The 14,664-nt window shown below is 49.9% G+C and overlaps 1 protein-coding gene across 1 annotated transcript; it reads right to left on the bottom strand.

Moving 5' to 3' along the window:
- Window positions 1-311: 311 nt before the first annotated feature.
- Window positions 312-14,049, bottom strand: prr12a (proline rich 12a). The gene is made up of 15 exons (XM_079293279.1): window positions 13,091-14,049; window positions 11,272-11,429; window positions 10,630-10,791; window positions 5,798-10,365; window positions 5,416-5,643; window positions 4,605-5,307; window positions 3,882-4,366; window positions 3,567-3,683; window positions 3,343-3,476; window positions 2,676-3,169; window positions 2,430-2,549; window positions 1,846-1,943; window positions 1,394-1,525; window positions 838-933; window positions 312-665 (listed from the first exon to the last, which is right to left on the bottom strand). The coding sequence occupies exons 1-15, from the start codon at window positions 13,171-13,173 to the stop codon at window positions 531-533; spliced, it is 7,713 nt and encodes a 2,570-aa protein (XP_079149405.1). The 5' UTR covers window positions 13,174-14,049; the 3' UTR covers window positions 312-530.
- Between the last annotated feature and the right edge of the window lie 615 nt (window positions 14,050-14,664).

Here is a 14,664-nt window from a genome sequence, read left to right as displayed (position 1 = left end):
CGCAGTTTAAAAAGCATTCTCACCCTCTTCCACTCTTTTCAAAAGTCAACAGCTGATGTTAGTCTTCAAAAAAATAATTTATGTAAAAACTAAGTGGTAACAGTTTCTCTTTGAACTATTTTCTTCACGACACACAGTTAACAAGATGTCAGTGGCTCCTCCGTTGACTTGGCATTACGGCTCCTCTTCTTTGTCCTTCCACTTCGCGTCGCTCCCCCCCCCCACCCCTCAACGGTCAATTCCCTCCTGACCCCTGATCCGGTAGGGTCCCCCCCCCCCCCCTCCCCTCACAAAGTAAGACATTTCTTTAGTCAGTGATCAACAACAAGAAAAAGAACAGAGGCCAGTGTCCAAGGCCACATGAATAGACCTCGTGTTCGTCAAGGTCCTTAAAAATTCACCCTAAGATCTTAAGAGACTTGAAGCGGGCCGGGGTGGGGGGGGCTGTACAGTAGGATCCATCTTTGTTTCTTTAAATCCTCTAGCTTTACTCCATGCTCTCCCTCTCTCTCTCAGTCTTTGTGGTCGACTCAGGCTTTGGTGCTGAGCGTGAGCAGCTCGATGAAGGAGCTGAAGAGGGTGTCCAGCCAGCTCTGGTTGGCCATGCACTGCTGTACCACTTCCTCTTGGCCCGGGTCCTCAGCCGCCTGCTCGATGGTGTTGGTCTGGAGACAAGGGACGGAAAATACAGACAAAATTGTGACGACTCAAAACCAGCGTCTTAGGCGACGCGGAGCCAGCCTGTGTCTGCTTTCCTTCCCGTGTAATGAGATTTGTGCGTTTCCATACAGTATTTGATTGAATGCGTACGAGCAGCTAACATGACGGTGTGCTTACCTCTTTCTTGCACTGTAAGAAGGTGTGGTATTTATAGTGATGCAGGGAGTGGAAGAGACTGTAGATTCGATATGTCTCTGCTGACAGTTTAAGGTCCTAGAGAGGCAAAAAAAAAAAAAAAAAAAAAAAAAAAGGACAAAAAAGAGGAAGTCAGATTTATCATCACAATCATGAGATCAATTTCAACACATTAAATTGTCAGAAAAGCTGCAGTGAAAATGATTCCCACTGTTCCGTGTGAGGAAGAGTGAAACTCACAGCAGGTGTTAGAGGGGAAGCTAGAGCGGTTTTACCTCTCGGCTCTCAGCGATCCATCTTTCACCGTCAAGCTTTTTATGCGAATGCAGCATTCTGTTGATGCCGTGTTTTAAGTGTCACCCAGAAACCAGAAATAATCACCTGGTTATAGGCTCAACATCTAGACTCCACAGCTTAAATAAAATGACTAAAAGGTATTCCTTAGTGGTCTTCCTTATTGTTTGACCCCAACATATTCTTTAAAATACATTTAATAATCCATTACGGGCCTACAGACGCTCTTGACCCTCACACCTACCTGTGGTTTAGGCAGGGTCTTTTTGACTCTATTGAGGGTCTTTCGGTTGTAAGCATCCCCACTTAGCCGCACCCTGACCGCTCCTGAGTCCAGGGGGTCTACAATGATCTGGGGGTACGCATGCAGGACCTCCTGTCAGGGGAGAGACATGAAAAAAAGAGTCAGAAACTGAAAAGGTGGACCGATAATAAGATATTAAGATGAAATGTAAGAAAATGAAGAATTTTGTCCTTGAGTTTGTGATTATTTTCAAATAAATCAGTTTATTATTAAAAATGACCGTTCAGTACGTAAAACATCAGAAGCTAAGGTGATGTCAATTTATGACAAAAGCAGCTAATCCTGGAAACATTTTTGTTTGATACGTGACTTGATTGATCGGTCGATTATTGTTGTAAACCTACTTCCTGTTTAAAGACGGAGAGAGAAGCAGCAGCTTCAGGGCGGATTACCTGGTGCTGAGAGCTCATGCTGACTCTCCTCAACAACCTCCTCTTCTGTTCGCTGATGATGCTGTCGATCTTCCTCATCGGCGGGAGGTACAGCTCATCTGGTGGCCAATCAAGGCAAAGGAAGTTTCATTAGTCATCATCCATGTAGCCGTCAATCATTTTAATACCGCCGGCAGATTCAAAGAGCTTTCCTTCAACCCGTCACACCTTTATTTTGGATTTCCAAAAAAAACAATAAAGATGAATCTAAATATGTATGTCAGTTCGTATGACAGTTTGTCCGTGAATGGCTTGAACTGAAGCAGCTGCTGGTGATATTTATTCAACCGGCCCAAACTGCACGCAGACACTTGAAGCCATTTGAAGACGACACCATCAAAATGCCTCAATGCAGACATGTAATCTGCAGAAAACATGCTACCAGACAAGCAGACCTGGTTAGGAGAGACTGCATCTGAGCTTCCCACTCCATTTCTGTCTCCTACACGTCAGTAGCATGTTTTTTAAGAGAGGCTTTAATTGTAAACATGCTGAAGAGGCCATGTGTGTGTGTGTGTGTGTGTGTGTGTGTGTGCAGTTCTCACCGTCGGTGTCCTCCAGGGCTTGGATCATGTCGGGGTCCAGGGCTGTGCTGACCAGCATCTCCACGTAGCTCCTGAACATCTCCCTCATGGCACGGTTGTTCACGCCGCCTTTCACTGGCACTGAGCGGACGAGAACCAGAGTTTAAAACCAAGACTCTGCCGCGGTGCATGTGCTGCTTTGTGACTCCATTACACGGACTTCTAATGGCAAACATGCGAACACAAAGAATCAAAATGGCATCTCACTTTCATTCTCACTAGCTGCCTCCTCCGATGAGTCCGAGTCAGATGATGAAGGTATTTCCTTCAGCCACCTCTTCCTCTTCTTCGGCGGTGGCTCCGCCTTCACTTTGGCTGGCTTGGTCTTGGGTTGGCGCTCATCCTTTTCCTTCTCCTTCCTCTCCACCGCTTTCTTCTCCTCCTTCCTCTCCACCGCTTTCTTCTCCTCCTTCGCTCTACCTCGCTCTGCTGCTGTGGCACGTTTCTCCACTTTGTCCTGCTGCGGCTGCACTCGCTTCTCCTTCTCCCGCTCCTTCTCAGGCTCCCTCTCTTTCTCCTTCTCCTTGGCTTTGGGTAGAGCAGCTGGAACCTCCTTTTTCTCCCGCTGTTCTTTTGTTGTTGCGGTTCTGGTTTTCTCCCGCTGTTCACGCTGGACTGGCGGAGCCACTCGCTCCTCTTTCTCCACTCTCGGTGGCGCCTGGGTGGCAGGAGGGGAAGTCATTCTGGAGAGGGACTGGCGTCTGTGACGCACAAAGGAATTGTATCAGAGATGGAAACAACTTTAAAGATGAACAGAGTGTATATTTATTGCCAAAAACCTAAAATGAAAAACAGGTACAAGTCCTTTGAAATTACATTAAAAGGTATCGGCAAAATAATTGACTATTGATTATTATATGGTAAACATAGGTACCTGAGAGCAGGTGTGGCTCTGCGCCAAGGTCTCCGAGAGCAGACTCTGACATAGTCCTTCTTGTTGACATTCTCCAGAAACTTGACATAGATCCGCTGGTATCGCCTCTTGGCATCTCCGAAGTAGCCAAGATACTGTGTCAGAAACAGATTATAAAGATGTAATTACACACGAGTAGCACAACTTTCAGTGTCATATATTTGACTGAAAATGGTGTCACTCACGTTGCTTGTGGCGCAGAACTGTCTCTGTCCATCTTTGATCTCTGGGCTGAACTTCTGCAGCAGCGCTTTCTGCACCCTCCAGATGGGAGGAGGCTCGCGGCCCGTCTGCAAGGCCAGCTGTGCACAAACACACGACACACAAGGAAGTATAACATATCTGTCATTTGGAAGCTACTGAAGGATTCAAGTTTGAACTCAGCAGCGTAATGACTTGGTATTAGTTAAAATAATATGTTGCTCTCCACCAGAAAGAAAGCCACTGTTGGCCCAACAAAGTACGATGTGATTCTTTAACTGTAAATAACACACAAATACCTTGAGTGTTCGAATGTCCTCCACCCGTACCACAAACTCGTCCCTTTCTCTGAAGATGCCCTCGCCTCCACTCTCGCTCTCGTCCTCCTCACTCTCTCCAGCAATGGCAGCATCTTCTTGCTTCTGGGCCAGGTGCAGGGAGTTGATCTTAGGAGGTGGGGCCTCTTCGGGAGAGGCGGGGGACTCCGGAGATGGCACGGGAGACTCCTTCTGAATTGAAGACGGGGGAGGAGGGGAAGTTGGAGGAGGAGGGGAAGCAGGCTGAGGGAGAGAAGCGGGTGGGGGAGGTGGCGGAGAGGGGCATGTGGGAGCGACGGGGCTTGGAGGCTGGGAATGCTCCTGTTGTTCCTCCAGTAGAGGCAGGGGTGAGGGGAGGGGGAGGGGAGGGAGGGGGGAGTGAGAGGGGGAGGAGGAGGAGGCGGGAGATGGAGGGATAGAGGGAGGTTCAGGAGTTTCTGCTTCTGGAGGAATCTCGGGGAGGGACGCTTTGAAGGAAAAAAGAAGGGCAAGATTAGGGTTACGGTAATTTTTAATCACAATGTTAAAACGGCTACAAGAATTAAATCAAAGTGGACAAATTGGGACATTTTATTAGACCAAAAAACTACAGCAATAACTCAGCCTGGGGGAAAAATTATACATTTTCTTTAGCTGAGTTGTAGAAAAATCAACTTGCAAGAAAATGAGGCATGAGAGGAACAAAAAGCAAGCAGACAGCCTTACCATCAAGATTGGGGGCACCGAGGGTTTCCAGCAGGGGCTCTCTCTCCTCCGTCATATCGCACTCTTCATCTCCTCCCGTGCTCCTCTCCTCCTCCTCCTCCTCCTCCTCCTCCTCCTCCTCATTCTCCTCATCTTTGTTCTCATCCATGTCTCCATCTTCTGGCTGGAGGACATCGGGTTCGTTGGACTCGGACAGGTCGTGGGGCGTATGCATGGTGGGCTGTGGGCTAAGTGTGGGGGGCTGCAGTGTCGGCGTAAGTGGGGACTGAGGAGCCTGAGGATGAGGAGGTGTAGGAGGTAGCGGGGTGTGCATGTTAGAGTTCAGCTGAGGAGTGTCGTACAAAGCAGAAATGGCTGAGGAAATGCTCTTCTGGAGGTCCTGGTTCTTTCCGACAGAGTCCTCCTCATCAGAGGAGAACGAAGGCAAGGTCTCCAGGTTCCTCTTCAGCTCGTCGTCCAAGCGCTTTGGGCTTGGGCAGTTGCCCAGAGTCAGACCCCCGTTCCCTTCGCTGTCCCCGAACGGAGGTGGCTGCGGTGCGGGAGACAGTGGGCGCAGACCTCCCAATTTACAGGGGGAGGTTTCGCCATTGTCGTGTTCCATTCCTGGAGAGATGTCCAAGCCTGGAGGTCTCCTCCCTGTCTTGAGGAAGTCCAAGAATGAAGCGACGAAGCCGGCCTTGGACTCAGAGTCTTTCTCATCGCCCTAGAAGTAGAAAAAGAGAGACTTACCACCACTCAAGTAGTGAACTCCACAACTACCAAGCAATGAATGTTAATTATCTCAGCAGAGATATAATCATGTCGCTCTTACCCTTTCCTCCAGCCCCTCATCATCCACTCCTTCACTCATCATGTGGATTTTCTGCTTGTTCTTTTCCTGACTTCTGTTGCTTTCAGTGCTGCAGGGGGGTCCAGGACTTAAACCTAGTGAGGGCGCGGAGCCCACCGAGCCGTCCGACAAAGCAGGGTCCGTGCCAGACAAAGAGTCCGTCCTCAGCAAGGCATCGGAGGAGGACAGGGTACCAATTGGTAACTTGATCTAAAACACAAGAAAACCATAGGATTTAAGGAAACTCTGCCTGAACATACAGATGTATATAAATCACCATATTTAGCTCGTAATAACAAACACAATTATTCATTGATTGGTAATGAATATTTGTTTTAACATATCTAGAGTGAATGCCGCTGACCTTCAGAGGAGGAATAGGCTCGTGTAGCTGCTGTTGCGGCTGGTGATGGAGCTGCTGTGGCTGCTGCTGATGGAGGGGATGTTGGTGCATCTGATCCTGCTCCTTCCCGCTCATTTCCATGTACATATCCTCCCTCCTTTGTCCTCTACCTCGGTTTCCACGGCCCCTGCCCCTACCTCGTCCCTCCACACTGAATCCCCCTCCTGCTGGCGTCCCACCCATCTCCCCCATCATCCCTCGTGGAGTGTAGGGCTCCGGCATTGGGCGGATGCGAGGCCTGCCTCTTGGCCTAGGGGGACCATCTCTCTTGGGTCTAGTGGGCTTTCGGCCCCTCTTCTTGGGTCCATCCTGAGGCAAAAGAGTGTGTGAACCCATTGAGGAGTAACCAGAGGAGTGGTAGAAGTCAATGTCACCCATTAAAGGGCTGAGAGAGCCACTCCCTCCTCCTCCCTTTCTGCAGCTGGACACCAAGTCTGGCAAAAGGTCCGGCAGCCTCCGGCTGTTCAACCGAATGTCCGCCGGCTGGTCGGCTTTATCCTCGTCATCTTCAAACTCATATTCTTGAGCGTAACTTTTTTTAGGCAGTGTGTTGGGGTCCCGCCGCTCCTTCAACAGGTGGAAAGAGCTGGACTTGAGGAGCTTCTTGGGACGAGAGGAGCAGAAAATGGGAGATTGGAGGCCTCCAGAACCAGCTCCTTGGCCAGCTCCTCCAGGCCCAGAGGACAGTTTGGCTCCAGAGTTGTTGGGACCCGCAGGATTGGGACCCATACCCATAGCTGGGCCCTGGGACTGTATCAGTCCCAGCTGTTCAGTGTTCACAGTGGAAGGGAGCTCGTGGGTTTTAAGGGAGTCTAGATCCAGAGTCATGGTGTTGTTGCTGGGTTCTTCCAGGCCATGACAGTATGGCTCATAACCTTGATCTCCACCATGGTGACCCATTATGTCATAGCTAGCTCCACCACTTCCCCCTGCTCCACCTCCACCCTGTCCAGCTTTCATGGAATCCATTCCCTCTTGTCCAGTGTGGCTTTCATTCATCTCCTCCTGTCCTGGTCCGGCACCTCCGGCACAGCTCGACTTGTAGTCCTCTGCGCAAAACATGTCTTCCATTCCTGGAAAGAAGGAGCGGTCCTCATCCTGAAGGAGGGAGTCCGGGAAGCAGATGGAAGTTAGGGGTACAAAGCGGTTACTTTGTTGATTCTGGTCTGCTTTCTCCACCGGGCTGACGGTGTCGAACTGGTGCTGCTCAGAGCGCTGTTGGTCCAGCTGGCTCTGCTGAGGGGTGAGCTGGGAGGACAGGGGCTGCTGTTGGTCAGACTGTGGCTGGGAGTGGGCCGAGCCAGATGATGGGGGTATGTGGTGAGGGTGTGTGGGCTGCTGGTGAGGGTGGTGAGAGTGGGTTTGTTGGTGTTGAGCGCTGGGGTGCTGCTGCTGGGGGAGGTGCTGTGAAAGATGGTGCATGTGAGGCGGGGTGGATAAGTCGATATCGGGCTCAGAGAGAAAGGAGTGGAGCTCAGAGGCAGAGTGTTGCTGTGTGTGATGGTGCCTCTGCTGCTGCTGCTGCTGCTCCTGTCTGTGGCGCTCACTGCTACCGCTACTCCTTCCCACGCTGCCCGGTCCACCGCGCCTGTCCTCTGCAACAGCGACGTCTGTGCTGGAGGTCTGAGAAAGGGAGCGTTCCAGCATGTCCAAAGAAGACACCACTGAGCTTTGTTTAACCTGGCTCTGCTCGTGCTGATGTGACGGGGGGCCGTGGTTGTAGTGAGCCGCTGCCACCTCCAAAGCCTGGGACTGGAGTTGAAGCTGGAGCTGGGTGGTTTGGGACTGAGACTGACCCTGATGTTTACTCGAGCCAAGTGTCCCACCAGCACCTTCCATTACAGCTTGCTGTTGGCTAATGGAGTGCTGCTGCTGTTGGGGATGAGAGTCCATTTTGTGATGCTGTTGGTGTTGCCGATGAGAGTCCATTTTGTGGTGCTGCTGTTGATGCTGTTGGTGAGGCTCCAGTTTGTTGCGGGTGGTGTGGGACAGCACTGACTGGAGCAGGTGTGGCGGCTGACGGGACTGGTCGGTGGGAGAGTCCATGAGGGAGCCGGCAGCTTGAGACTGGGGATGCTGTTGCTGGAGTTCCGGTGTTTTCCGAGGGTATGGGATTTCAGGCCGCTCCTGCGGCTTCTTTTGGAGATCCATTTGGGTGTGCGGTGGTATCTGCGAGTGTGAGGACACGTGCGAGGAGTGTTGGGGAGCGAGGGAGTGTTGACTGTACGGGTCGCCCCGCCCATAGTGGACTACCGAGCCTAGGGTGTCGTGGTGGTGGAGGTGGGAGTGCACTTGTTCAGCGCTGCCTCTCCCCCCGCTGCTCCTGCTGCTTCCGACAGACCTCTCGTTCCTTTGCTGCTGCTGCTGTTGTTGTTGCTGTTGATGATGGTGTTGTTGTTGATGTTGTTGTTGCTTCTTGAGTGACATCTCCAGCTGGCTTTCCAGCCCTGAGATGGACCCTGCATTACCAGTAGATGTGGCACTGTGGGTGCGTATGACACTCTGGGGGTGGTACCTCTCCTCAGAGCTCTTACTCATGTCATAGCTCAGCCCTTTGTCTGAATCAGTGGTCGGGGTCACGGACTGGGGCTGAGGCTGTGTTTGTTGGGAGGTCTGTTGGGGCTGTTGTTGAGGATGGTGATGACCGGCCTGGGGTGTGGGACTTGCTTGGGCTTGCAGCAGGTGCTGGATCAAGAACTCATCGTCGTCATCGACTTCCTCTTGGGATCTCTGAGAGCCCACTCCTAGCATGGAGGTGTCCTTTGTTTTGGAGGAGGTGGAATGATAGGACTGAGATTGGGAGCCGGGGCCTCTGGTGTCAGGGTAGCCCTGTGGGGAGGCCAGGAAGGTGGGGGAGAGGACCGAGGAAATGTATTTATTAGAGCCTGCACCTCCTGGAGATTGTGTGGGGCAGGTGGGCACTGGGGAGTGCAACCCTGGACGGATGATGCCCGAGTTGCCTGATGGAGAGGGGCTTGAGTCTGGAATATGATAAGACCCTCCGCCACTACCACCTCCACCTCTCTCATTGGTCATACTATTTCCCGCTCCTCCTCCTGACCCGGTGTTCCCACTTCCTGTGCCGGTACTGCTTCCTCCTCCAGATGCGCCACTGCCCGATGAACCACTTGACCTTAAAAGGGCAGGGGAGTGACCTGGGGCTCCGTAGCCTAGTGATGGGCTTCCAGCTCCACCCAGAGAGGATGGGAGCGATCCATAAGCAGAGTCAGCTCCATATATATCAGTGGGGTATGACTGGCTTCGGCCTCCTAAACTCCCATAGCCTTTCCCACCTGTACCTGAGCTCAGGTCTTGGGCTTGTGGTGAACTGAAGCCTCCGTAGGACTGAGCCAGGTGGGAAGGAGGGGGCTGATTAGGGGAATATGACTGTGTCTGTTGTTGGGGTGGGGTCTGACCAGTAAGAGCAGCGGGGGTCTTCACTGAGGGAACAGGGGAACCATAGCCTGAGAGGCAGGATTTGGGGAGAGACTGCGGGGCTGCCGTGGAGGTGGCAGGGGGCTGCTGCTGCTGTGGGGCAGGGGGAGGAGGGGCTGGTTGAGGGGGTGGCTGCTGCCTGGAAGGAGCTGCGCTGGAGCTGGAGGTGGGGATTGAATTGGAAGGATGAGCCCCGGAGGTGGCAGAAGAAGAGGAGGAGGAGGAAGAGGTAGAGGAAGCAGAAGGGGGTGTGTGGGGAGTTCTTGAGGATGATACTGAACTGGCAGAAGAATAGCCACTGCTGGAGCTGCTTTTTGTACCTTTCCCAGCTGAGGAAGAAGACGAGGTGGAGGAGGAGGAGGAATAGGGAGGCTGGATGATTGGCCGATACTGCTCAGTGCGAGAGGCGGCCTTGAGGTCGGCTGAGGGGCTCTGGTCGCCCAGCGGGCTGCAGGAAAGGCCAGCGTGCCTGTGGTGGGTGGCGATCTGCTGGTACCCCGCCCCTCCACAGCTGAGGTAGTGCTGAAGGGAGTGGGCAGCAGAGGATGAGAGCTGCGACTGAGCTGGCGTGGGCCGCTGGTAGTGCTTGATAACGCTGTCCTGCCGGGGAACAGCCCGTTCCTGAGCCGAATTGGACTGTGACTGGGTCTGAGGCTGGGGCTGGGCTGAGGAAAAGACGGACGCATTGTACAGCTGGGACGACTGGTCCTGGAGCTGTGATGACAGCAGGTTGAACTGGTGTGACTGCAGGTGCCTGGCAGAGGACGACTGGGCTGATGCGGCACTCGTGGGATCCTGGCTGCCCCTGTAGGCAGCTGCTGCGGCACCCTGCGATGACAGGAGTCTATCAAAACCCAGGCTAGACTGGGATGGGGCCTTGATATGTAATAGGGGGTCATGTGGGGAGAGCAGGCCATTGGATGTAGGACTAAACGTAGGCGTGTCCTGGAGGGAAAGGGAGGCTGTGGGGAAAGAGCGGCTGGAGAAGGATGCTGGATGCTGATAGGCTGAGAGAGCTGAAGAGGAGGGGAAGGAGCCAGAGCCAGGAAGGGCTCCAGAGATGAACAGTTCAGGAGGAGCAGGTGTGTGCATCGCTGTTAGGAAAAGGAAGACATATTGCAAAATGACTCAGTATCCATCAAGCTATCATTGAAATGACCAAATAACAAACCCTAATTTAAAAGTATTCCAGAGTAAGACGGTAAACAATACAGTAAAATGTTATATAAAAATGCACAAACAGCAATAGATGTCAGAATAATAATGGAGCCAAACATTGGGAGGTTCTTTAAATGTCATATTGACTGTGGGGTCTGTTTGAATGTCAACAGATGAGGGAAGATCTAACACTGCCCCACCTGTCTGCCAGGAAGGCGTGCGAAACTGGGAAAGAAGGGAGGAGGCAGAGGGTGGAGGCTGGGGACCTCGAGACTCCAGGGCTGAGATCAGATTCATGACGGAGGCATCGGGAGCAGAGGGGCTGGCATGGTGGAGGCCAGTGTCAAAGAGCCCCGACAGACCTGTGGGAAGGAAAGACAGAAACAAGAAAATTGATTAATTTGTCAAGAATGCAAATTTGAACATGCTAATTGTGGAGATGTAGATAAGTTCCTAATACGTAATCAGTAAACAATCAAAAAGACAGGATCTTGGGATCTAGATTTAAACAAAGTTAATTTGCCGAGCCTGCTGTCACACTTACGAATAATGTAAATCACGTCAGTAGTTGCGAGTGTAACTAAGTGCATCAACCTCCGTCTCTGAAAACAACTCTTACAGTATCAACCTCCGTCTCTGAAAACAACTCTTACAGTATCGCTAAACTGTACGAGGACAAATGCGGTGACTACAGGCTTTCACATCTAGGGCTTCAGCTCAATTGAGCTATAATGTGCACATTTTCCAATGACAATCTACCAGGGCCTGCATAGAGAGGCATAATAATTCATTGCTGGGGGCCCCTTATGGTAGTGACATGGAAGGTATGACATTTATCTCACCCAAACTCCGTCCAGCTGCTCCCCAAGCCCCGCCTTGGCCAGAGCTCCCTGGGTGGTGATTGGTGGCATAGCCCTGCAGAGGGTGTGGGGTGGCGTAGGCTTGTCTGTGAAGGAGCTCAGACTCAGGGTGGGATGATCTGGAACTCCCATATACAAGACTACAGAGAAAGGGGAATTGTTAGATATTATTCATTTCAGAGAACATTTACATAAACATAATCTGTTCCCAAAGTGTGACCCTTGAGAAAAAGCTTGGGGTCACTTTTGAAATACACAAAATCTGACATGTGGGTAAATTGTTTTTAAATTAAAAATCTATTCATCAGAAGTCAACTTGGGGCTTTTCATTTGTTTGGTCTACATATGCAACTTCTCAACAGTAGCTTACAAGTGAAAACCAAAATCCCTGATGAGTCGAATCTATATTTGAAGTTAAGGGTAACGATTTATTCCCCAATCAGTATTTTAACAGAATTAAAAACTACTGCATTACACCAAAGTGTATTACAGTAGATAAACCAGCAATGTAAGAGCCATGCAAAAATAATGGGATAGTTAATTTGCAAGTATTATAATGGAGTGCTACTAGTAGCATCGACTAGCTGCAAAGCTCAGCATCTATGGTACAAATGCAGACTAGGCCCAAACTGCAAGGCCAGTCTGTTGCGTGTAAATAGACCACAGGTAACTAATGTGCAGATTTAGGCCGAGTGAGAAAATACATTTTCCTTAATATGCAAGTTATTAATGACCAACGATTAATTACACTGCAGCCATTGATTATGTCGATGTAGCTAACAGCTGGTTCATGCAAGTCGACGCAAATGCATGCTAAGCTGCACGCAAACACTATCAACTAGCCAGGTTTGTTGAGCCAAATATAACTTCCAAAAAGAGTATAGTGGCTTTCGACTCTGATAATGCAGCTAACTATGGGTCAAAACATTTAATATACGAGCAGATACATGAGTAAGGATGCTCGCGAGCGCAGGCCTCACGACTTCCATGCAACATACCGCTAGCTTACAGGCTAACGCGAAGCTAACAGAGCTATCTTGTACAGCCCAATTTTCAGCATCACATAAATTCACTCGAGCCTTATTTTCTTCAGCCAATTTTAGACAAACAGCAAATTTGCAAGTTTTATGCGACGTGAATATTCCTAAATCTAATTATGCAAATGAACATAAAACATCCAAAACCCATCACCAATTATCTAGATCGCTTAGACAAAATGTATTAGAAATCTTTTTATTTATTGTTATTCAAAGAATGGCACCACCTCCACTTTAAAATTTGCATTCCATGTTTTCTTCACAACGTAAAATATGATGCGATGTTTCATTAAATACATGTTCCCGGTAAATATACATCAGTTGTTCTTGTTGATGTCTGTCAGGGGGCTTTGCTGCGTCTGCACTCCTCGCACTTGCTATAAATCCAGTGAATGTATCTACGAGGGTCTGTGTCCAGGCCTGCACACCGGGAACAATCATTCCTATGGATGCTCCAGACAGACCCCCACCTCCACCCCGCCAGGTCCACCTAAAAAACCCCACGTCTGTCAATCAAATTAAATTCATATCCACCAACCTTCTCCTTTCTCCACCCCGCCCACCCCCACGACCAGCACACTGCTCTATTCCTGTTTATAATAATATTACTATGCAACCGTTTTGATGGCAATGCACTGCACATAATGGCAAAGCGTGGCACTATTTATGGGCCCAATGGCGACAATTTGTTTACATTGGCATCATCGCAGCCTTTTGCAAAAAGTACCAGTGATGCGTGCACATTGTCTGAATCCAATGCATACCTTGCTTTTGCCGATCTCTCGTAACTCCATCCTGCTCCTGCGCCCAAATCACCAAATCCTGTTCCCGGGTAATTTCTATCCATTTATGTGGTCACAATGTGTTGCGATGGAGGACCAACGCAACGAGAACGTCGCAAACGCAGATTACGGGGGGGAAAAAAATCCCGTCTTTCCAGTTCTCGGTTTCAGGCTATTTTCCCCGGTTTCATAAGCAAGTCCTCAGGAGTGGAAAACAGCATATTGAAAGAGAAATGGAGGGGAGGAGGAGAAAGCTGGATGAAAAAAAGAGGGGGGTCTACGGGGTTATAATCCAACTACCTCCAAAAAAAAGAGACAAGTCTTTCTCCTTTTCCTATGCCTTTCATATTTATCATTCCCTCGAATGCAGGTTTAATCCAAAATCAGTCATGATGGAGGAGCCGCGGGTTTGGCCGGTGGTGGTGGACGAATTGCTGATAAACATTTGATTTGAATGCGTCCTTTTCTCCGTCTCTCCTCCCCTTTCTTTAGGCTAGTCTCTGCTACGATGCTAGCAGCAGCAGCAGAAGAAGAAGAAGAAAAAAAAAAGGATTGCAATCGACGGGGGCCACGTTGGTAGCAGCAAATCACTCACCGTACACGAGAGCAAGGAAAACCCCAATTTCAAAGTATTTTTTGTTTCTCCTTTTGAATGCAAATCGTTCCCACCCCCCTCCACCGGAGCAGAGCGGTGAAGCTAGCAGCAGATGCTAGCTGTCAGTAACGACGCATCAAAATAAAACAGGGCTGCCTTTATTTCCCCCAAATGCTCCTCTGATTTATGCTCTTTGGCCATTCAAAAAGGAAAAACGACGACGAGTTAGCCCGCACCACTAAATACACAATCAACAGTACGAAAAAAACATAAATACCGAACGAGGAAGTGTTAGGAAAACAGGCCGCGTTTTAAAATCTTTTACTAATTTTCCTCCGGAGACGCCATTTTTGAAGGCGGCTGTGTCCGTCCTCCGTCTCCCCCTTTCTCTCTCTCTCGCTCTCTCTCTCTCAGAGGCTCAGTCAGTGTCTGCAGTGACCTCCATTCACCAGTCCATTTGACAACCAGACCAGCGTGCTTTTCCAGATTTTCATCTTATTGAGAGGCTAATTATTAATTTAGACTACATTTTACAGGAGTCAAAAAATAGTCAGCTGCTCGTGCAGAACGCTGCGATTGGTTGAGACGCATTCGCGTGCAAAAAATATTTCCAGTGATAACCAGATTTATATATAGGCTAGGGCTAGGCCTTCTGCAAGTCGCTTTTGCAAATTCACATCCGAATTGTGCAGCCTGTGTGAGAGACAGTAGCATTTCCTGCCGCCAGTCTGAAGCTCAACTGGGCTGCAGTTTGCCTCTTAGCAGTGGCATACAAATAAGGGGGATTTCCCCCTTACAATATGCCAACATTCCTTAAGACCTGGCCTTTATTTTTTCGTGTGCTGATTATGTTATTTAGAGAACCTGTACTGCCAAACCTCATGTGCATTTGATTTGATGTGTACGCCAGCAGATGGCACACTGGGTTTCATGGTCATAATGAAGGAGGAGGATTCACTGG

Source organism: Melanostigma gelatinosum (assembly GCF_949748355.1).
Source record: "Melanostigma gelatinosum genome assembly, chromosome: 21".
NCBI lineage: Eukaryota > Metazoa > Chordata > Actinopteri > Perciformes > Zoarcidae > Melanostigma > Melanostigma gelatinosum.
The sequence above is the reverse complement of the archived record's forward strand: the minus strand, read 5'-3'. Positions and strand labels throughout refer to the sequence as shown.

What these genes read in the sequence shown, in the direction of transcription:
- prr12a (XM_079293279.1), bottom strand. Translation starts at nt 13,173, where the DNA reads ATGGATAGAAATTACCCGGGAACAGGATTTGGTGATTTGGGCGCAGGA. An exon ending in AGCCTATTCCTCCTCTGAAG is followed by an intron (nt 5,644 to 5,797) that starts GTCAGCGGCATT and finishes CTTGTGTTTTAG; the next exon opens with ATCAAGTTACCAATTGGTAC. An exon ending in GGCAGCTAGTGAGAATGAAA is followed by an intron (nt 2,550 to 2,675) that starts GTGAGATGCCAT and finishes TCGTCCGCTCAG; the next exon opens with TGCCAGTGAAAGGCGGCGTG.